This window comes from Aedes aegypti, chromosome 3, assembly GCF_002204515.2.
Source record: "Aedes aegypti strain LVP_AGWG chromosome 3, AaegL5.0 Primary Assembly, whole genome shotgun sequence".
Lineage (NCBI taxonomy): Eukaryota > Metazoa > Arthropoda > Insecta > Diptera > Culicidae > Aedes > Aedes aegypti.
This window is the reverse complement of record NC_035109.1, coordinates 156,126,950-156,149,474: the sequence shown is the minus strand read 5'-3', so window position 1 is coordinate 156,149,474 and position 22,525 is coordinate 156,126,950. Positions and strand designations below refer to the sequence as shown.

The 22,525-nt window shown below is 37.2% G+C and overlaps 1 protein-coding gene across 5 annotated transcripts in view; it reads right to left on the bottom strand.

Moving 5' to 3' along the window:
* LOC5573886 (calcium/calmodulin-dependent protein kinase kinase 1) overlaps window positions 1-22,525 on the bottom strand; it is a 471,871-nt gene that overhangs the window by 410,087 nt on the left and 39,259 nt on the right. For 4 of the 5 annotated variants that reach the window (XM_021853057.1, XM_021853055.1, XM_021853061.1 and 1 more), the window contains exon 3: window positions 10,623-10,970. The exons of the other annotated variant lie outside the window; for it this stretch is intronic. In XM_021853057.1, the coding sequence (XP_021708749.1) occupies window positions 10,623-10,641 (19 nt within the window). In that variant the 5' untranslated portion in view covers window positions 10,642-10,970. The remainder of the gene's footprint in view (window positions 1-10,622; window positions 10,971-22,525) is intronic. 5 annotated transcript variants of the gene reach the window in all.

The window sequence follows — 22,525 nt, the reverse complement described above, 5'->3', positions numbered from 1 at the left end:
AGTTATACCCATCAGGAAGATTATAATCATGCTCATTCACAATTATAATCATGCCGTCGGGTAGCCGTTCGAATCTTTTCATTTCGAAGGAAAATCCTTTGCCGGTAATTTGAACTCCTCCTCTTTTCATACTACGAGTACTAGTTCTTATTGTTTCAAATCAAATGAAAAAAAAACCATGCCGCTACAGGAAACTTCTACTCCGCCTCTTCGTCTACCGAAAATTCTAACAGAAAATCATCAGACAATGTATCCACTTCAAGTCATATGTCTCTCTCTGATTTTATTTTTCTAACTGAACAACTGTATCTAATGATTGATGCAATGTTCAAAGCCACCATTATGACTGAAGCAGTCCAAGTAGATGTAAAATTTACAAATCAAATTATTATTGGATTACGTTTTTCTAATGGATCCAAACAATAATTTAAATATTTTTAATTGGAATGCTCGTTTTTTGAATAATGAAGAGGACGAGCTGTTAAGGTTTTATATACTTGTATACTTTCATAGCTGCCTATTTGCCTTTCCAATACACTAGACATCAAGTTAATTTGCTCCAAATTGACTCGCAATAAGTCAAAAATGTTTGTCATTGGTGACTTTAATGCCAAACATCGGTCATGGAACAATTCACAAAGTAATTCCAACGACAGAATTTTATTTGATGAGTGCTGTTCAGGATATTTCTCAATCCAATACCCTGATGGCCCTACATGTTTTCCTCTTCTAGAAATCCATCTACATTTGATTTGGTCTTAACCGACTCTAGTCATCTCTGTAGCCAATTAGTTTCTCATGCTGATTTTGATTCTGATCATGTCCCTGTTACGTTTCAAATATCCCATGAAGTGATTCTCAATCCTATCAGCTTCACTTTCAATTATTTTCGACCCGAATGGAATACATACGAAACAAATATTGACTCTAATCTCGATGTTAACATTTCTTTACAAACCAATAGAAAATCAAGTTACTCAGGACTTCGAAAATATTCTCAATCAAGAAAACGTTTTCGAAATTTCCTGGGAGACTGATTTGGAAGAAGTTAGAACTATTATTAAAAAAAATCAAAAGTATAAAAGCTCCTGGCGATGATGGAATTTTCTACATCCTCATCAAGAAACTTTCAGAAAGTAACTTATCATTTTTAGTTGATATATTAAACAAATGTTTTCAATTAGCATATTTTCCTAACAAATGGAAAAATGCTAAGGTTGTTCCAATTTTAAAACCAGACAAAAATCCTGCAGAAGCTTCTAGCTATCGTACAATCAGTTAGCTTTCTTCCATCAGTAAACTTTTTGAAAACATCATTTTGAACAAAATGATGACCCACATCAATGGAAAATCAATTTTTGACAATGAACAGTTTGGATCCCGCCATGGACATTCGACCACTTATCAACTTTTACGTGTAACAAACTTGATCCGTTCCAACACAGCTATTCCACTGGTCTTGCTCTTCTAGACATAGAAAAAGCATTCGACAGTGTTTGGCATGAAGGTTTGATCGTAAAATTAAAAAACTTTAATTTTCCAACATACATTGTTAGAATAATTTAAAGTTATCTGTCAAATCGTACACTTCAGGTTAATTATCAGAACTCCAGATCTGAAAGACTTCCTGTAAGAGCTGGTGTTCCTCAAGGCAGCATTTTGGGACCAATATTATACAATATTTTCACATCTGATTTTCCTGGGTTACCTCAGGGATGTCAAAAATCTTTGTTTGCGGATGACACAAGCCTCTCCGCCAAAGGACGAAGTCTGCGTGTCATCTGTAGTAGATTGCAAAAAAATTGGGATATTTTTTCTTCATACTTGCAAAAATGGAAGATTTCTCCTAATGCTTCCAAAACTCAACTAATAATATTCCCACATAAACCAAAAGCTCTTTGTTTCAAACCTTCAAGTAGACATGTTGTCACGATGAGAGGGATTCCAATAAATTGGTCAGATGAAGTTAAGTATCTAGGGCTCATGCTAGATAAGAATTTAACTTTCAAAAATCACATTGAGGGAGATGAATTTGAACCACCCTATAGTGTTTCACAATGCACTACCGATCTGGATCATCTGACGGACGATAGAAGCTTCCATACATAAACATTCCGTCCTGCATCGACCCTCCACTCAACAGTTACGTCCCGCCATTCCATGTGGAAGATAAACGGTTCATCACTGACCTCGACCTATATTTTAATCCCGGCATTTTCCCAACGCTTCCGCCTTACTGAGTTCGTGTGATGCTCGTTAGACCTACACCAACCCGGTCCGGTATTATCCATCTTCGTAGAATTATTGTGCCGACAGCCCGAGCAAAACGATAATACGCTGAGTAATACGATAACAAGTATTTAAAACCTTAATTTGTTATTACTTTAGTTGAATAAGAAGGTAACTTGAACCTGATAAGAATAACTCGTACTTATAATATCTTGAAAACATTCAATTGTGCTATCATTTGACACAGGTTGATAACAAACTGTTATATATTCAATTTTTACAAATGATAACTCATTCTGTCATCAATTAGTTAAAAGATGGAATATATGTAGATCACTAACTTTTAACGCCATTATCCGTTGATGACATTCTTGATCTGACAGCTCATTTTGATTACAAGTATGTTATTCAACTTTGCTCGGGATTCCTCTCAACGTGGCCCCGTCCGTCCATCACGCAAGTGGGGCAAATGGTCATGGCCGGCAGTAGGTAGCAGGAATTGGAGACGATAGAAGCGTTCTACTCTTTCGGATTACGAAAAACGCGCTGGCATCGGTTCCAAGAGCAAATATTTGCCAACAATATGTGACATACGTTGCCCACCCTCGGCTGTGCCAAAAAAGGAAGGGGGCGGGGGAAGTTGGCTGTCATTCGAGTGAAGAATCTGCAACATCTCCTTTTCCGGGTTCGATTTAGGTTAAAGTTACCCCACGGATACGAGCATCATGTTGAGTGGGATGTGAAAATAGGTATCTGTATATCTCACTTTACGTCTCACTCTACTGTAGTGTGACTTTCAGTTGGAAGCTATTAGGTCAATATTTCATGACTGTCCCACATTGTATTTCTTTGCACGAAAATGGTTACATTCAATAGAAAGAAGATATTTCCTCATAAGGATGTTAGGGTATTTGGAAAGGCCTGGTTTTGCACCACAATCTGTTTAAGTTTCGAAGAATAATTCCGCTAACACAAACTTCTTTTCATGACAACAATGTAGATGCACATGCTCAAAAAAGAGCTCTGGAAAACGTGAACTGCCAAAAATACATCATGAACTACCATAATGTTTACGCATAAACATGATCTAGTTCACGGTGTATTTTTGCTTGTTGACGAGTTCACGTCTGCTGTTCACGGATACGAGGATTTTTTTCTGTGCAGAGGATTTCTTGGTCTCTAGTAATATTACGCGTTGCAAGAAAAATTTTGATTCCTGGAAAATTGAAACCCTCAGGCTGCTAAATTTTCCAGGGTAAACATCAAAGTTAGCCTTGCTCGTCGTTGGGTGTGATTGTTTTGATTGGCGTGACAATCAGGAACAAATTTAAAGATCATCTCTACGACAGTGGTTAAATCACAAAATTTTGTATGACATGAAGTACGAACACATGAAGCATTATTACAAGTACCTACACGTCCAATCGCCGAACAAAAATATATTAAATTAATCACGAACATCTAAGTTCTGAGTACTCCGCTGTGGGGTGCAATTCTGCTAGTATAAATTTGTCTACGCTAGTCTTTAATGTTTTTAATTGAATACGCAATCGAACCACGCAGATAGAAATGGGATTTGAACCTATTTGTTCGATAAGTAAAAATGTGAGCCAAAATTTGATTCCGTATTTGTGTTTAACGCACTTTAACAGGAACGCTTAACATGATGCCTTCATGCCTTCCCTTATCAATCCTATATACTGTCTTCGTCTTCGCGATTACAATTAGCATCCCCATGGAGGGATACATGTCTAGGAGCATTGTAATCAATTAGAAAGGTCAATTTTCAAGTTTTCTCCTAGGACATGAAAAGTAAACCAACGTTGTGAAAAGTAGTGATTGATTGATGTTTTTTTATTTCAATCAGCTTTCAACGCACACTATGTGCTTTTTGTTCTGTGCGGAGATAGCCCACTGCGCGTTATTTCCGCGAGCTTATCCAAATTTTTAAATTTCCCCGCAATAATGGTTGTCCAATTAACATTTCTTCTCTTCCAAATAAACAGTACCGTTGTTGACTAATTAGGTTTTTCATATTTTTGAGTTAAAGAATCTCATGGTAGGCCTCACTCACAGAACCAGAAAAATAGGTTTTGTTTTCAGAAGCTAGGACAAGTTAAGTAAGGATGCTTTTCCTACGCGCACATATTTGTAATGAGTCACATATTTGAAATGAGTAATTAATCACACTGATTGCATACGGTAATAAACTTGAAAACCTTAAAAACCAATTACCTCGCTGTCACTTCGTTAAGCGGAAAGCTATAAAATGACACTTGGGGAAGGTACACAAATTATGTCACGCTAAATTTCAACTTTTTTGACCCCCACCCCCCTTTGTCACGTTTTTTTGTATGAGTCCTCCGAAATTTTTGTATGGCTTGTCACGCTTGGCTTGACCACCTCCCCCCCCCCCTTGGAGCGTGACGTAATTTGTGCATGACCCCTTGCACATGTTCCCGTAACCAGTGAATCAAATTGTCATCAAAGAAGACGAACAACAAAAAACAAAGCAAGCTCGCTCATAACCGTTTATCCCAACTTCTGCGGGTTGGGATACAATCAAAAGCAAAATTGTCATGACAATCACAGGACGCAACATTGTTGCAACCTTTTCAACTTGCGATTAATCAGTTATTTTAAACCCAAATATGCTTTATTAATGCTGTTCGATAATGTTCCAATGTTTACCAACACAGAGAAAGTTCTCGAAAATTGCAATGCAAAGCCCAGAAAATCGCAGCGCACGAGGTGATCGATCATTGTCATATTCTGTTCAAGTGGTGATAAACTGATGTTGCTAAATAAAATTGTTGCAACAAGAATAGGAGATGATAATGTCTTTGTTGCTGGGTGTTGGGTGACAATTGATTCTCTGCCCGTGACACATGTGCCTCACCAGCAAATAGGGAAACATGAGGACCGGATAGCCGTAGCAGCGGTAAATGCGCAGCTGTTCAGCAAGACCAAGCTGAGGACCATGGGTGCAAATCCCATTATGCCGACAGCGTTTTTCTGAAATCATTAAAAAAAAACACTTGGTTCACTGTTATTTAATGCCACCATTTGCAGCCTCTGAGTTTTTAAGAAGCAGTGATATGCGCTTCGGAATGTCTCTTCTGTCTACAAGCAAAGTCCAATAAGAGTGACTACTTGACAAGCAACACAACAAAACACCCAGGTAATAAAGCAGGCATCCAGGGCAAAATGTTTTTTGTGACTATACGAAAATGGAAATGCTTCAGAGAAAATGAAAAACTGCTCCATTAGCAATTTAACATTAAAATTTAAATCTATATTCCATAAATAAACGAAGTTACTCCATAAATTACATCAGCGACAAAACCTCAAATTTCACTAAATAATTTCAAAATGCACCATCAATATCAAAGTACGCTTTACAGAAAACACTTAATGTACAAACTATGAAAAGTGCTCCATCATTAAAACCTTTTATCCATAAATTTTATCAAATTATACCATACACATAGGAAATTCTCCGTAATAATACAAATTTTGGCTGAGCTTAGACTGACTACACATATCAATGGTTGCTATTCCGTGATTGACCAAAGTCATCCTTACTGACAAAGAATCAACTAGAAGTTTGGCTGGGATTGACCATAATCTTCTTCAGTGTGCATAATTCAGTGGCTCTATTTATACAGGGTCAATAACAGCGCTGGCCACGTCGTTGCAGTCAGGTTGGAATGAAGGAAGGAATGTTAGTGTGTAACCTTTGCTATTTGGAGGCCGTGTTTGCCTCTGCATTTCCACAAAGGTTACTGGGAGTAACTTCCAAGTAGAAGAAAATAATTCAAAGTTTGTCGAACAAATAGCTAAACGCAACATTCATACAGCTGAACGAAAGTATGTGTTATTATATTTTACTCATATAAAAAGAAAAATAAACTCGATTGCTGAACCATCATATAAAACTCTTATGCCGATAGTGACGAACCACGCAAAGTTCGTTGATTAAAGTTAACCTTCTGCAAGTCTACACTTATAGAGTCGAACCATTCAAAGCATTATTTTAATTACAAAAACAAAGTTAAAAAGAAAGGGGTTTTCTGAAAAATAAAATGTATGTGAAACATGAATAATTTATAAATAAGAGTATGCCGACACCCACAGTGACGAACCGTTAAGAGTTTTTTGAAAAATCATATTTTCGTCCGACCGTTGTAAGAATTAATAGTGCAGTCATACACATTTAACCCAGACAACGAGAATATACATATAGCGAAATCACATTTTGTGATATGCAATGCGTTATGCGTACAAAAGTGGAGGCGATATATGCGCATAATTTATATGATGGAAATTGGCATATAATACGACTGTACAGATTTTATTACGAATTAATCTGTAACCTTATACGACTTAGTTTATGACAACAAAATTGATTTGACAGCTGATACGGATTGATTAGACTTCCTTTGTATGTTTATACGGAATGAAACAAAATGCACTGAAAAACTCAGAAAATAACGTTCTATGCGAGGAAATTCATCATCAAAACAATTTCATTCACAATGTTGTGCGGTTGTGATGAAATTCGCAAAAGTAAACGACTTTTTACGTAGGGCCGATGTTCCCTTAGTAAACACTCCCCTATAGTTGCACTAGTGGCTTTTAACGGCCGTTTTGCTATATATCTTTGCGGAATATTTTTTGAAAGCTTTTGATCCATACTTTAAATGAAAAATATGAAAGTTTTGTAAAAATACGGTTTTGATTTGTATTTTGCCTACGCCACGTGGCACAAGCGAGTATAAATACAAAAATATGAGTTTTCTTAGTTCTCCTATTTTCCTATAAAACCAAGATAAAAAGCTTTCAGATGATGTAAAAATAATGCCGCTGCCTTTATTTCTCGGTTTTATACGAATATTTGTTTTCAGCTATGCGGCTATTTGTACATCGACCTTAAATTGTTATGTGACTGCTGGTTGTCTGGGCAGATTTGAAATAAAATCATGAAACGAGCTCACCAAATAATCCTTCATCTTTGACTGAGCAACTACAATCCACTTTCCACTTCACTTACAGCATACAGACTCCGCTCGGAAACAAACAAAGCGCAAACCAAGAAAAAAAGTAAGAGGTTGTTTCCGAGATACGACCGCTAAAGTAACGTTGGATAACTTTAGCTTCTTCTATTTCCTGGCTTGAGACCGTCACGAACTTATGAAAGATTTCTAAGAGAGCAGCACCAATTTTCGACCCAACACTAATTTTCGACCGATTTTCGACCGACCGATTTTCGATACGGTTTTGGCCTACTTTGTATGAAAATCCGAAAATTGGCACAGAATTCTTCTAGGTCAAAAATAAGTGCTCTTCTAATCAATTTTCACACTATTTGTTGCATGCCAATCCTGACCTATTATGAACATTTTGTGTTATTATTTGGTTGGTTCAATTAACACTTCAACCGGTCGATGGAAGAAGAAGCATGAGCGGTAACTTTTGCTCAACAAACAAATCTCGCGTTCAGTATCATAAGGGCGTAACTGCAGTGATCGATTTCTCTTCATCGATTTTCTCTTTAGCTAATTACTTGGTTGGGCGACTGTTTTCGACTGCTATGTTTGACTGAGTTTAAAGTATTCATCGTCATTCATTGTACTGAACGATAAAATGTTTCGAAAATCGATTGAATTTCACGTAATAAAGCAAAGAGAAAATCGACGAAGAGAAATCGATCACTGCAGATACGCCTGTATGATACTTAACGCGAGAAATATTTCGCTTGAAGGTCCACGCATGATCCACTAAGATTGATTGCTTAAGTGGGTTCCGAAGCCTTTCGATACTCGTTGTATCCGTGGCGAACGCGCTTAAATTGCATTGAAGCACAATTTCAAACAACTGCCCTTTTCAGGGCCACAATTGATTAAATAATTCATTTAGTTACCAATTATAGTTTCGGATGATCCCAGATAGCCGTAGCGGTAAACGCGCAGCTATTCAGCAAGACCATGCTGAGGGTCGTGGGTTCGAATCCCGCTGGTCGAGGATCTTTTCGTAAAGGAAATTTTCTCGATTCCCAGGGCATAGAGTATCTTCGTACCTGCCACACGATATATACATGCAAAAATGGTCAATCGGCAAAGAAAGCTCTCAGTTAATAACTGTGGAAGTGCTCATAAGAACACTAATCTGAGAAGCAGGCTCTGTCCCAGTGGGGACGTAACGCCAGAAAGAAGAAGAAGATGATTAGTTTTCAACGGAGATAAATGGCAAACAAAGTTTAACATAGGTTCCCGTCGTTTGGGTCGGGCGGCGGTAGCATTTTCGCAGTCTTTTCTGTGTGCGTATTTCCATTCGATCGACAATGTCTTACCAAATCGAAACGTCAAGAAAGCTGTTGCTGATTAGTTTTAGCTCTGTGTTCGACGAGTTGATACTGATCGCGACAACGGCATTATGCGATCATCTCTAAATGCGAAACAAACCGGGAGGAATTCTTCATTCATTGCCGTTTGCAATTTATCCGACTCATGCACACACTATCAACGATTACCCCACGCGCGCACAATGGGAAATTTATTTCCCATTTATGGTTGCGTGCAAATGACTGACCAAAATCTGAATCAATCACATCCAATCATCAGTAATGTCGCTCTTCACAGTGGAAAATTCTCACAACTCTTTTACAATGAAATTGTCGTCCTGAAAAGGACGGTTGGTGGTAGTCACCGTCGATCAAACTGGGTTTTCATTCCATTGTTAGACAGAAACACACCAAAAGATCACCGAATACGATTAAATTAAAATGCGGTCGGTAATTTTGTGCTTTCTTGTCCATCCTTGTATTCGATGGTTTGCTCACTCCTCCCAATAATTATTATCAAGGTTTGTGGACGCTTTCTCCACGAATTCGATGGGCTAGCTGGATGCCAAGGGCCATGATGAGCGATTACACGAAACCCGCAGCTTTTAGCTTGGGAATAAACAGCAGCAGCGACGAACGTGTAAAATATATTCCGATATGAGTCCTTCTCCGGTTGCTGGTCAAAGATTGACTGATGCGCGCGTGAAGTCGATTTTGGTTGGCTTCGACTGAACACGAGATAATAAAGAGAAGTAAGAAGAAGACCGAAAGGGGCGTTTCCCTTTAAATGACGAAAGAGGCTAAGATATCGCGCAATGGTGTCTGTGTCAGGAATACACAAGAAAAATGTGCTTTTCTATGAAAAATCAGACATGCTTCGATATTTCTCAATTTTTTAATAGTTTAGTCATGAGAATCAATAGTTTTCATTGTTGGAGTAGATTCGTAGAAAGATTTCCAATCGATTGGTGCAAGAATCTTGAAAATCTATCCGGGCGTTAGTAAGTTATTAACAGTCAAAATCAAACCACTTTTCGTGACGCGAGCGATTTTTCGTTTTTCGAAATTGTACCCCAGTATGTTGCCGTAAGACGTTATCCAACGTCAAAAAAACGTGACAAAGGGGGGAGGGATCGAAAAAGTTGAAATTTACAGTGACATAATTTGTGTACCATTTCCAATGTGATACAAATACATTACATTGTACCGTATTTTTAAAATAAATAAGAAGGCCTCACTCACAAAATCAGAAAAAATAGATATTTGGTTTTCAGAAGCTAAGACAAGATAATGAAGAAGAATGATATTCGTACAGTACTATACGCGCACATCACATATATTGTTTTGAAATAAGTCATAAATCACACTGATTGCACGCGACAATATACTTAAAAACTATAAAAACCAATTACCTCGCTGTCACTTCGTTATGCGGATAGCTATGAAATGACACTTGCGCATATCCCCGTGATACATGCGCCTCATCTTGAAAATCATTTACAGCCACTAACCTTTCTAGAAAAAGCCATATGCCCGTCGTACTGTCTCGTTTGCCTACTGGTAGAGTCGGTTCTACGTTATTACCCGGAATGCAATTTATCGAAATACCATTTACCGGAAAACCATTAACCGAAAATTTATGTTTCGGTAATATTAATTGGAAGTTACTTAATTGGAATATCCGTCAAAGATAACGGACAGGGTTGATTCCAATCCTTTTCCAGGCGAGAACACTCTGAAAATCATGCACGGCCCTGGGTATTATAAACCATCGGTTATATCAGTTGATCAATCAATATAACGCAGTCGTAGTAATGAAATCGTTATTTCATCTGTATCTTATCTCATTCACGAAGTTTACATTTTACAGATAGTTGAAAATTAAAGATTTGGTTTTCCGATAAATGTTCTTCTGGTAAATTTCATTCCGAATAATGGATATTCTGGGTAATGTTATAAAATCGGCAGAGCCCATGGATAGTAACTACTTGACAACCAACGCAACAGGACACAGGGGTAATAAAGCAAGCTTCCATCCATTTCCACTCACCTGAATCAATAGTTGCCATCGACGGCGGCGAGATTGGCGGCGGCAGAAGATTATCACTACATTGGTCGGCCTGTTGTTGCTCCGTTTCACTGGACTCGCCGGTCTCAGACACCTTTGATTCCTTTTTGCTACACTACGCGCTTCCAAGGAGCGCCCTCGCCACCCACACTCAGATGACCACGCAGTGCACGCTTTTCACCCCACACTCTTTCTTCTTCTGCTCACCGCACACTATCTTCTCGCGCTCTTTTCCTCTGTGAGCTTTCCACCTTTACCGAGTGCACTCTTTGAAATGGAAATTCGCACAAGTGCCACAAAGTGATTCTGCTGCTGCTGCTACCTTCTTCCCTGGTGAATGAAATTCCATCCAAAATGAATAGAGATTAGAAGAAATCGTGTCCGATAATCTTCGATTTGGATTCAATTTTACTCATGTTTCCGGTGTGACAAACAAGCGGTTTCCATAAGTACAATCCATGCAAAAAAAAACCTTATATTTTGTATAAAACCCTATTTTTAATGTTTCTTACATTTTTACCACAAAATCTTCGTAAAAACAGATGGTAAGTATAATTTTTCGTGATGGTGACATTTTTAATAAAATAGTTTCACTAAGAGTAATTCTTGGTCGATTTTAAATATGTTGGTTCTCTGATGAAATAAATACGTTTTGATGTAAAATATGAATTTAAACGATATTTTGAACCATAACGATTTTAGTAATTAGTTCTCTGTAGTTGATTTTTATGTACATATACATCTAATCTCAGTGACTTAATATGTATAAAAAATATGAACACTTGTTGCTCTAAATTGTCGATTCGAACCAGTGCAGTGTACGTTTTCTTGAAACCATTGAAAAACACATGGTCCAATCTGTCTGAACAGCGACCAAATAGAAAAGTTAGTTATACAATTTCTATGAAAATGTGGACCACCCAAAGCATCAATAACACACAATGTGTCTAACTAATATAAACAATTTGTAAAAGACCGTTTTCGGCTAATGTCTCATTCTAAACCACAAAATGCACTTTTCCGCGTAAAACTGCTTTCTGGACCATAATGTAAAAATTTAAGCCTTATTTCAACCAATTTAACCAACTTAACTTAAAAATTGCCTTAAATGCCTATAAAATCTTTTAGTTTATTTTTGTGACTATTTCAATTATTCCTTTTTTGGGCAAAGGAATTCAAATTTGATTTGGCTGCTCATAAGAACCGTATCAAAATCAAAATCCTCTCGGGCTGTCTCATCGTTTTATTGAAAATCCTCAATAAGCATCATATTTTCGAACATGAAGAATAGGCAAAGTTTGGTACACCAGGTACACCACGATTAACATAACGATTTATTCTAAGTGTTACTTCTGTTTGTCTGTGATAATATTGAACAGAGTCGAAGTTCATTGATTAATATGCAATTAACCATGCTATTGATGTTAACCAGAAGCAGCTCTTTTGATAGTTGTTTTGATAATTGTAATGAATTTTCGTTAAAAAATGTTTTTTTGGTGTACGCTGTTTTACAAAGATAGTCCAATGAGTTTCTGGTTTCCAAAATTTTGTTTTTATCGAAGCAGAAAATAATCCAGAAAATTGATGAATCAAATTTAAGGACTGTTCATTTTATAAAGTGGACACCTGTTGCATGCATTACATCTTTTCAATTTATCAATGAAATCGCAATCGGTTGTTTGTACATCGTTTGATTAATATTGTGCGATGTAGCCTTCAAAATAATGTAAAGAAGGTATCGACCGTGATTGTTTTGCATTTTATTTGTTATGGCTATATCGGTCATGCGACACAAAGGCAAAGGGAGTCTATAGAAGATTTTTTTTACAAATGATGAAATGAGTAGGTGGATGGATAGGCTTCGCAAGAGAGCGACAAGATTGAAATTAATTAGGTGGTAAAAATTGAGCAAGCCATAGAGGAACCAGTAAAGCATCGAAGCGTCCTGTATTCTACCAAGCTTCTCTACTGGAGAAGGGTTGACGACTTACGACGCCAGTCTACTTATTCATTTCATCATTTGTAAAAAAAATCTTCAAGACTCCCTTTGCTTTTGAGTCGCATGACCGATATTTGCTTCAAAATAATTTAATTTCATACGAAAAAGAACTAAAGTTTAGAACGGTCGATATTTGAAGGTTATCAAAATAAATTACTATTAGAAATTGGCTGAAAATTCGATAATCTGTATATTTTATTTCCAAATAAAGGCCTCGTGCTTCAAATACATCATTATTAGGAAGCCTCCTAATCATTTTTCAGTTATTTTTGGTGCAACAATTTTCTAGATTTCATTTTCACCCATTTTTTCGTGAAGATTTTTTTTAATTTAAGGATAACTAAAATAAGTAGGTTTTTTTAGGTTTAAAGTACCTCCTGACAGAATTACTTATGTAGTATTTATATGAAAAATAACCTACGCCTTCATGGAGTTGCTTATTTAGTCCCCAAGTCATATTTAAAGCATAATAAAGAAAAAAAATATTTCAGAGAAACTCTCAAAGCACAATGAAAATCACCAAAGTTGGCAACACTGCTGTAATGAAGTTCAACAAATTTTCCATGTATTATTTCCATAATACGTCTTTCTGAGATTACCAATCGAAATATTTGGAGAAAAGCTTGTAGTGATTTTAAAAGTATGATATTTTTCAAAATAAAATAATGATTAACTTTGAAGAACAGCTTTTCTTAGGTGTTTTTGGAAATCCAATTTAGTTCTTCAGAAGCATTTTGTTGGATTTCATATTTTCATAATATCGTAGAAAAGTAGTTGAACGAAATACAGAAAACTTATTACGATTTCATTAATAAATAGGAAAGATATAGCACAAACAAGATGTCCATTTTATAAAATGAACAGTCCTTAATTTATAAGTATTCATCTAGTATTTCTATATAAGTTCGTCCCGTATTTTCATCGTTTGTACCGTTTTTATCCTGCTATCTTATCTGGTCAGCCTATTTAGCCGATCTTCAATTTCTCGAGGTGTCGAAGGCGGAGTTGTGAGAATTTATTTCTTTATTTTTGAAAGTTAATTTTTCTTCATGGAGAATCATAATCCACCGAATTCTTTTGCATAAACTGTCCCGCCTCGGAGTATCTAGACTGTCAATGCTAGTAATGGACCCCTTAGTAGCTGAAATTCATTCTCGACGCCTTTCCGCAATTATATCTCAGGCGGATATACGTTTTGTGGAGTCTAATAACAAGTTCAATGTCTTTACTTCACAGTACACCCATGCAACATACAAAATCATACGATTCTCCCAGAGAAATATACATTTGGAAAACTGTTGTCCGAATGCCTATTATGGACCCTCCCTGGGTCCATAATAGGATTGTTTACAAATTTGACGTTGCGTATTAAGGACCCTCCATTTGATTCCCATGTAATCCGGCTCGCCGACGTGCCTATTATGGACCCACCTGGAAATGCGTATTATGGACCCTCTTGTGTGGTTTCATTTACAAAACTGTTCAAATATCTGTATTTATGCGCCTCAAACCAAATATTTTGCCTGAAACTGCTGACTAACAATGCAATCGAGGTTCCCCCGGTGGATTTTCATAGGAATAAGGTTGCTTTGAGTGTTAATTTTATGTCTTTCTGTGAGGGGTCCATAATATGCAAAGGGTCCATAACTGGCATCGACTCCCTACGCATTTAGTTTGTTCGATGGAGTCCTACCTTACGGGAGCTGCGAGTAAAAATCAATGGATGTGTATCATTACCCTTTTCGAGCAAGTCTGGTGTCCCACAAGGAAGCAACCTTGGACCGTTGCTATTTATTATTTTCTTTAACGATGCTGCCTTGGTTCTCGGCGAAGGATTGAAGCTGATTAATGCAGATCATCTAAAACTGTACATTGTAGTACGGACTGAAAATGATTGTATGCGTTTTCAGAACTCGTTAACACTGTTTGCTGATTGGTGCCCCAGAAACAAGCTAATTATTAGCGTGGATAAATGTCAGGTGATCACTTTTCACCGCAAGATGCATCCAATTGTTTTCAACTACGAAATTGATGGAAACATTCTTAACAGAGTTGATCATGTGACTGACTTAGGGGTTCAACTTGATGAGAAAATGTCGTTCGAGCTGCATCGTTCTGCAATCATCTCAAAAGCAACGCGTCAGCTGGGCTTTATTTCCAAGGTTGACAAGGATTTTTCCGACCCGCACTGTTGGAAATCATTGTATTGTTCGCTGGTACCGTAATCCGGGGTAACATTGATCAGCGGGGTAACATTGATCGGGATGACTCATCTTGTTAAACGTTCAAATAAAGATTTATTGATGAAGCATTTTCGAACCATGAATGGTGCCTCTCTTTCGTATATTCATAAGCTAATGATAATTAAGGTTTTTGCCAAAATTGCGTTTAGTTCATGCGCAAATTTGTCAACTTTTTGGAACAATGATTTCTATCATTTTCACTGACACTACCGAAAATTCATGTCTCACATGAGTTATGCAGACGATGTGATCAAAGAAAATGCGGGTGTTACTAAAAATGGCATCGCTGAAAACGATTCCGTTGTCAAATCTTTCATAAGTTTATTCATTTAGGCAACATTAACTAAATACTATTACGAATGTAGAATTTCCTGAGGAAATTGCCTACTTTTAGGCGTATTACGCGGTTCAAGGTGTTTTTAATTTTGAAATAACTCAAAAAGTAAATGACTTGTAAGAGTTTGGTCTTCATATTCGGCTTCAGAGGCCCTGATTTTAGTAAGTAACGACATTGCCAATATTAGCGAACGTTGTTTACTTGGGTGATCAATGTTACCCCATATCAGCTGAATCAAAAAAATCACTTAAAACATTTATTTAAACATGTTTACATCTTTCGAAAACAAAATAAAGTACATAGCTAGGAGCGGTGGGTGCCAGTACTTGTTTTAAAAATATGAAACTTGTAACATTTGTATTGTGAAATGAAAAATTTAAGAAAAACTAAAAAAAATGATCAATGTTACCCCGGATTACGGTACGCCCTATCTTGGAAAATGCATCCGTCGTTTGGCATCCGCACCAACTCACGTGGTGTCTTATAATTGAACGGATTCAAAAGAGGTTCATTCGTTTGGCACTAAAGAATTTGCCATGGAGGGACCCCGATAACCTGCCACCGTATCCGGATAGATGCCGACTCCAGGGACTAGAAACATTGGATCGACGAAAACAGGTACAGCAATCGTTACTTACAGCGAAGCTGCTAAGTGGCGAAGTCGATGCTCCAGAACTGCTTAGTTTGCTAGAATTTCGTGTTCCTAACCGAGTTCTCCGGAGTACAACACTGCTCCAATCAAGTTTCCATTGCACCGTATTTGGATACAACGAACCCATCTCAGCGTGCATCCGAGAATTCTCAGCTGTCAATAGTTTTTCGAGTTCGATGAATCGATGAGACGTTTTGCTAATATAGACGGGGTTGGTGGTCTGATGGCTACCGCTTCTGCAGAAGGTCATGGGTTCAATCCCAGGCCCGTCCCTTTCCTCGTACTTTGTAGTTGTATATCTCTCACTTGCTTCTATCTTCCATTCTAAATATATCACACTCAAACTATTCGATCATAGCAAACGCTAGAACCAGAGACGGACAAGTAACCGTTTCCCTAACGCTTCCTACTTCCACCCGCACGCCTTTCTTACGCCTTAGGCAGTCTGCTAACCACAAAAGCAAACCTTTCTGCCATGCCTTTCCCCCAATCCATACACTCCCGCATGAACTGACGTGGATGCAGTGGAATATACGGTCTACGTGGGAGTCAGTTCAATGCATCATCAATTCCTCCCCCTTCCCCTCATTGGTCTGATAGAAGATCACCAGCACTTATACACTGAGGATGCCTGTTAGTCCCAAGCAGTCATTCGGTTGGTTCCTTGTGTAAGTGCAGCTGATCTGGCGATACTGGAGTGCATCCACGGGCGGCCAATCAAGCTCAAGCTCAAGCTCAAGCATGAGACGTTTTGCTAATAGAATACTAGAATCTGTAGTTCAGTAATATTTGTTAAGTGTATGTAATGTTCAAGTTTTTATTCATTAAGACTAATTTGTCAGATGGATTATTTTAAATACAAATACAAAAAAAAATAATGAAAAGGGTAGTTATAATTTAATAACCCTTTCGGGACGGACCATATTTGAGTGATTATTTCAATATTTACCTTATAAACTCATCATCTCGTAGAACAAAACATTCTTTATTTTGGCTATTCTATCACTCCATGAACTTTTTAGGGTTAAATTCAGACCAGCACAATTGTGCTGGTCCGTCCCCAAGGCGGTCAATGTTCGAAAAAAAAAAAATTTTTTTTTTTAGAAAACTGTTCAAGTCATGCCTTTTTAAAAAATTTTGGACCCGTATTTTTTATTTCGTCATTAGGGTGCTCTTTCGTGAGATAGGGTGACCCAAAAATTCAGAAATAATTACGTTTTTTTTAATGTAAAAATAAATAATTTATATTTTTTTTAAAATGGAACGAAAACAATGTACGAGAGATAAAAATATTTCATATTCTCTCTAAGATTCAAAGCATCACGTGACGATGAAGTTTATCGAGATTATTCAAGAACTAGTCTACGTCATATAAAAATGGGTAAACATACATGTGTGAATACCTTAAAACCTAATTGTCTCAATCAAAACGTCTTGGTTTTGCTATGTTTGTTTATATCCTCCTAAATTATGTGGGATTTTTCCTCAAAAATAATTATGCAATAAAAATAAAAAATGAAAATAATAATAAACCTTCGAATTGTTTAGTGGTATACCTATAAATAAATGAACACCGAATTGAGAACTATATCATTTTATTCCACTACAGTTTGTATCCTTTGACAGTTACGCATTATTCGACCTCCACTATAAGGCCGTAGTCAGAGTCGTGTACTAGACTCGAAAATTAAATTATTTTTTTAGAGACTCCCTCCAACCTCTTTCACTCACTTTACCTAACCTAACTATCACTTTTGAAATCACATAGCCCTCCTTCAAATGATGCTTGAACGATGTTTTTGTTAAGGTTGGTAACATGGAACTAATTTATTTTAAATAACTAGAATCATTCATTTTATTCCTAGAGCTAAAATGGAAACGTCAAAATATTTAGTCTGCGTAAGCAGCTTCCCTAAACATTAATGTAAATTTACGTCATATGTGCCCGACAGCTTGGACGTTAATTAACAAGAATGGCGCATTTTTAAGTGCAAATATTTACCATAAAATTTCTTCTTCTTTCTGACGCTTAAGAAGCCTGCTTCTCAACTTCTAATGAGCACTTCCACAGATATTAACTAGCAGCTCTCTTTGTCAATCGACCGATTTTTGCATGTGTATATCGTGTGACAGGTACGATCATACTCTACACTCAGGGAAGTCGAGAAAATTCCCATTACCTCGACCGGCTGGACTCTAACCTACGACCCTCAGCATGATCTTGCTTAGTATCTGCACGTTTACCGTTATGTCTATCTGGCTCCCAATATCAAACTTACTTGTTTTTAATTATGAATCGTGGTTTACGGCTAACAAGCCGAGTGGAAGTTACTTTTTTTACTTTATTTTATGTTTTACATCGAGTTTATTTGCTTAAAATGGAATTTAAGTCATTGTAATACAGTAGAGACCCGATTTTGTCAGCGCCCCGATGAATTTTAGGCTGACAAAATGGGGAACCTGACATAATCGGGACATATTTTTTGTTTCTGTTTTACGAATTTTAACGTGTTAACATTTGCTTATGAACTACGTTTACGACCTACATTGCCTTTAAAGGGGGCGAGGGACATGGGCGTAGTCAGGTTTTTTTTTTGTTTATCAGGGGGAGAAAAGCGGCTCTCACAATTTCATTCTCAAATTTCGCGCCAAAGGATCCTTTTGATCGGAAATTTTGCTCTGGCCTGTAAGACAACCGGCATCAATCTGAATCTTAGTTCTACCTAACCGTTGAATTATCTAAGAATTTTTCTTAGGACACCGGAATTCCTAAGAAAAATCAAACGAAAATTTCTTTAGGTTTTTTTTCCAGAATTTCTTTTAAAATGGCATCAGTAACTGGCTCAAAGCTCTTCTTGCAATTCCTTTAAGTCAATTAATAGAATATTTCAACTGGAGATTTCTATGTAAATTTAAAAACATTTTTAAATTCATCCAGAACTGTTTTTTAAGATTTTTATAGAATTGTTTTAAAAGTTTCGCAGGAATTTCATCAAGAATTTGACCTGGGAATGCTGTAAAAAATTGTTTCCAGTATGAAAATTAAAAATTAATATTTTTAGAATTTTTTTTTTATTTTCGATTTTTTTTTTGGGTTCTTAGAGGTATTCATAAATGACATTCCTTGAAAAAGATCTTCGTGAAATTCCTGGTCGAATTATTAAAAAATCTCGTGAGATGATTCCAGTAAGAATCCTTCATAATCTTAGCAATTTTGCAAAAAAATAGAAGTGAAATTAGACAGGGTGTCTACTACCTGGAAAAACCTGGAAAACCTGGAATTCTCAGGGAATTTTATTCAACCTGGAAAAAACCTGGAATTCTCAGGGAATTTTGGCCACACTCAGGGAAATAATTTTGAAACAGTAATTCATGGTTGAATATGTTCACGATTAACTATTTCGAAACTATTTTTGCACACTTTATCTATCTTCTTCTTCTATATAAATAAAAATGGAGTGGTGTTTGTATGTCACGAAATGGCTTGAGAACGGTCCAACGGATTACCGCAAGATTTTCACTGTTGCACCCCTCAAGGGATGCGACGTGTTCGTGCGAAGAAAAAAATTGAGAAAGTCGCCGGGTTTATCGGGAAAACGGGAGAAGACTAAGGTGTAATTTGTATGGGGAATTTCTTGACGTTTTCCAACAGCCTACTTGATGGCAAGACGAAGTTTGCCGGGACCACTAGTTAAATATAAAAAATTTCGGCTGCGCCGCTTCAAAATGCTACTTGAACGATTCAGTTCATTAATAAACTTGGATGTTTTCTGTGAAATGCTCTCAAATAATGTACCATATATTTGTCATAAAGTACTATAATCATCGATTATTCGTAGTTCGGGAAAAAATGTCTGTTTGTTGCAGGATATGAATCTGCATGATTAAAGATTTCAATATTACGCAGCTTAACAAAGATAACATTTTTGCATGTCTCAAAGATCAAATGAAAATGTTCCAGCACATTACAATTTTGAGCTACTGATCCTCAAAGTAATATAAAATGCTGTTTTTTAATGTTGAAAGTTAAACTATGATTGGTATATAGTGATCTATCCCACCAATAATCACCAAAATAGGATTATGTAGGATTTGGTTTGAATGCACGAATAAATGTTGAATAAATCGATTTTTTCAACATGCCGCCATCGTCACACAAAATTATTCGTTCCTATTATATGGCATACATGGCAAGATACCATACTTTTCTAATACATCAACATATAAATTTTGAGCTTTGAAAGTATCATGAAACTCGTAGAAAAGTATTCTCTTACACATCAACTTTGAATTCTGTAGTAAACTAAGCAAATAAATCTTCATATAAGCTGGTTCTTGCATGTAAGCTGACTGTAGTCGTTAAACAATGTATTTCAACACCCAATATCTCAAATTTTAATCCCAATTTTCCAAACAATCATATACAGAAATTTCTTCAAGAAAACCCACCATAGTTTTGAAGAAATTCGCTTAGATATTTTACCAAGGAATCGCACAAGAGAAGATTATTAAATTCGGCTGGTGAAACGGCTGGTGCAGTTTCTTATAAAAAGTGCTTATAGCAGAATGAAAACGGACTATTCTGCACGCGTTCTGCTGGGCAGTGGTTTGTTAAAGGCCAAGCGGAAGGTGAAGATGCATCGACGCCGAACCTTAGATTTTCGGGAGCGCGAATCTGGAGAGCCGGACAGCGGATCAGGCTGGGGACTTGATCGATTGGTCACTCGCTGGTGGTGACCAATCGATTAGGTTTTCAGCTTGAACCGCTATCTGGTACTCTAGCGTTGTGCTCTTGAAGGTTTGAGTTTCATCTTCACCAGAAAAATCGTTTGTTTTTGTGTCATCGATTTTTCTTTTCTCGTATTGGTTTGCACGTGTTTTGAGTTCAAATCGAGTTCACGTTTTCGCATTGCCGGAGTGATATTTTGCTATTGTGAAATGACCATGCTGATTTAAGTAGCTTATAGCTGCTCAATCAAGGACTGATCATTTTGGTGAGTTCGTTTCATGCTTTCATTTTAAATGTACAATATATTGAAAAAAAAAACTTATATTTATCACGAGAACGATGGAAATGTTACTTAAATAATTTGTTTTAACAAAATATGAACAGTTCGTCATAGTAAGTGTTGACATAGACTCTTGTACATTAACATTAAAAATCCCAAACCTTTCCTTTTATTTGATTTTATCATTATAAAAAATAACCTTTGAATGGTTCGACGCTAAAAGCACAGACAAACAGACGTAACACTTAGAACAAATTGTGTGTGTGTGTGTGTGTGTGTGTGTGTATACAATCCACCTCCCACTGACCGGCAGTGCTTTTATGGAAGAAAATTGTATGCATGTATTTATTGATACCCTTCGATATCTTTATATCTGCAGACAATTTTAGCCCGGGAGATGAAAGGTGATAGCTCTACTGAAATTCCAACGACCCATTTCAAGAATGGCAGTAAATACACACACATTCTGAGGTCATTTTCATTTACAGTAAGCCCCGCATAAAAACACCCAGATATCAAATGGATATATGAAATGTTTTTACACTTCCCGAATCGAAAATTAAATTTTCGATCCTGGCACGTATTTAGTTGCAAGTGGTAATTGGTAAGTAAATAATAATAAAGAACGATTTTACCTGGATGTAAGGCTGTTTTTTTCCGTCGCCACACCGAGCTCACCGCAAAATACTATACACTTTTTCACTGCACTACGCGCATAACATGATCGCTTCACCCGCTCCCGCAGGAGCAAGCGTCACGGTCAAAGGATCACACACTACTAAATTAGATCGCGGATCACGCCACTTTTCTCCCCCCACCACTGCACTGCGCGCGTAACAAGTTTTATCCTGTCTGACCGCTTCACCCGCCCCCGCAGGAGCAAGCGTCACGGTCAAAGGATCACACACTACTCGACGTAACACTTAGAACAAATTTCTTCAAAATCCATCGCCCAGTTTACACCATCATCATCTGGTGAGCATGTTGCACGAAAAGGTGTTTCGTGCAACAAGACCGGCAGATGGCGGTAGTGTGAAACGTCAAACGCGAAGAAAAACGATGTGCGCGCCTCTGGTTGTGAGGTTTGTAACATAGCGAATTTGAAATGATCGTCAAATGAGTGGTCGATGGAAATTTCTTCAGTGTTACGTCTGTTTTGTCTGTGCTAAAAGTGTCGACTTACCATATGTTCACGTTGTCTTTAAAGTGCTGATAGGTGATTTTTTGAACTGAGGTTGCATGAATCACTTACCAAGGTGAATCCTGATCATGCAGCTATGATCCCTCCCCACTAACAAAACTCCATCCCGTGACAACCATGGAGATGCAGAGGTGATCTCGGTTTCTAGTAACAATAGATGTCACACTAACATTCCTTCCCTTCCCCGATGAACGTAAGGACGTGGCCGGCGCCGTTATTGACTTTTCAATATTTGGAATTCTCAAAAGTGTACATTGAAAATGGAAAGCTACTCCCAAGCTACATCTCTTGCAGAGGCGACTCGTAACCTCACTTTTACCTGTTCTACGCATCTAAAAATGCCTTTTTCGACAAATTGAGATCATAAAGCCAATAGTAAACGATTGGAATCTTCCTTTCTAGCAAATCTTCACTTGATAGATGCAAATTGGTTGCATAAAATCA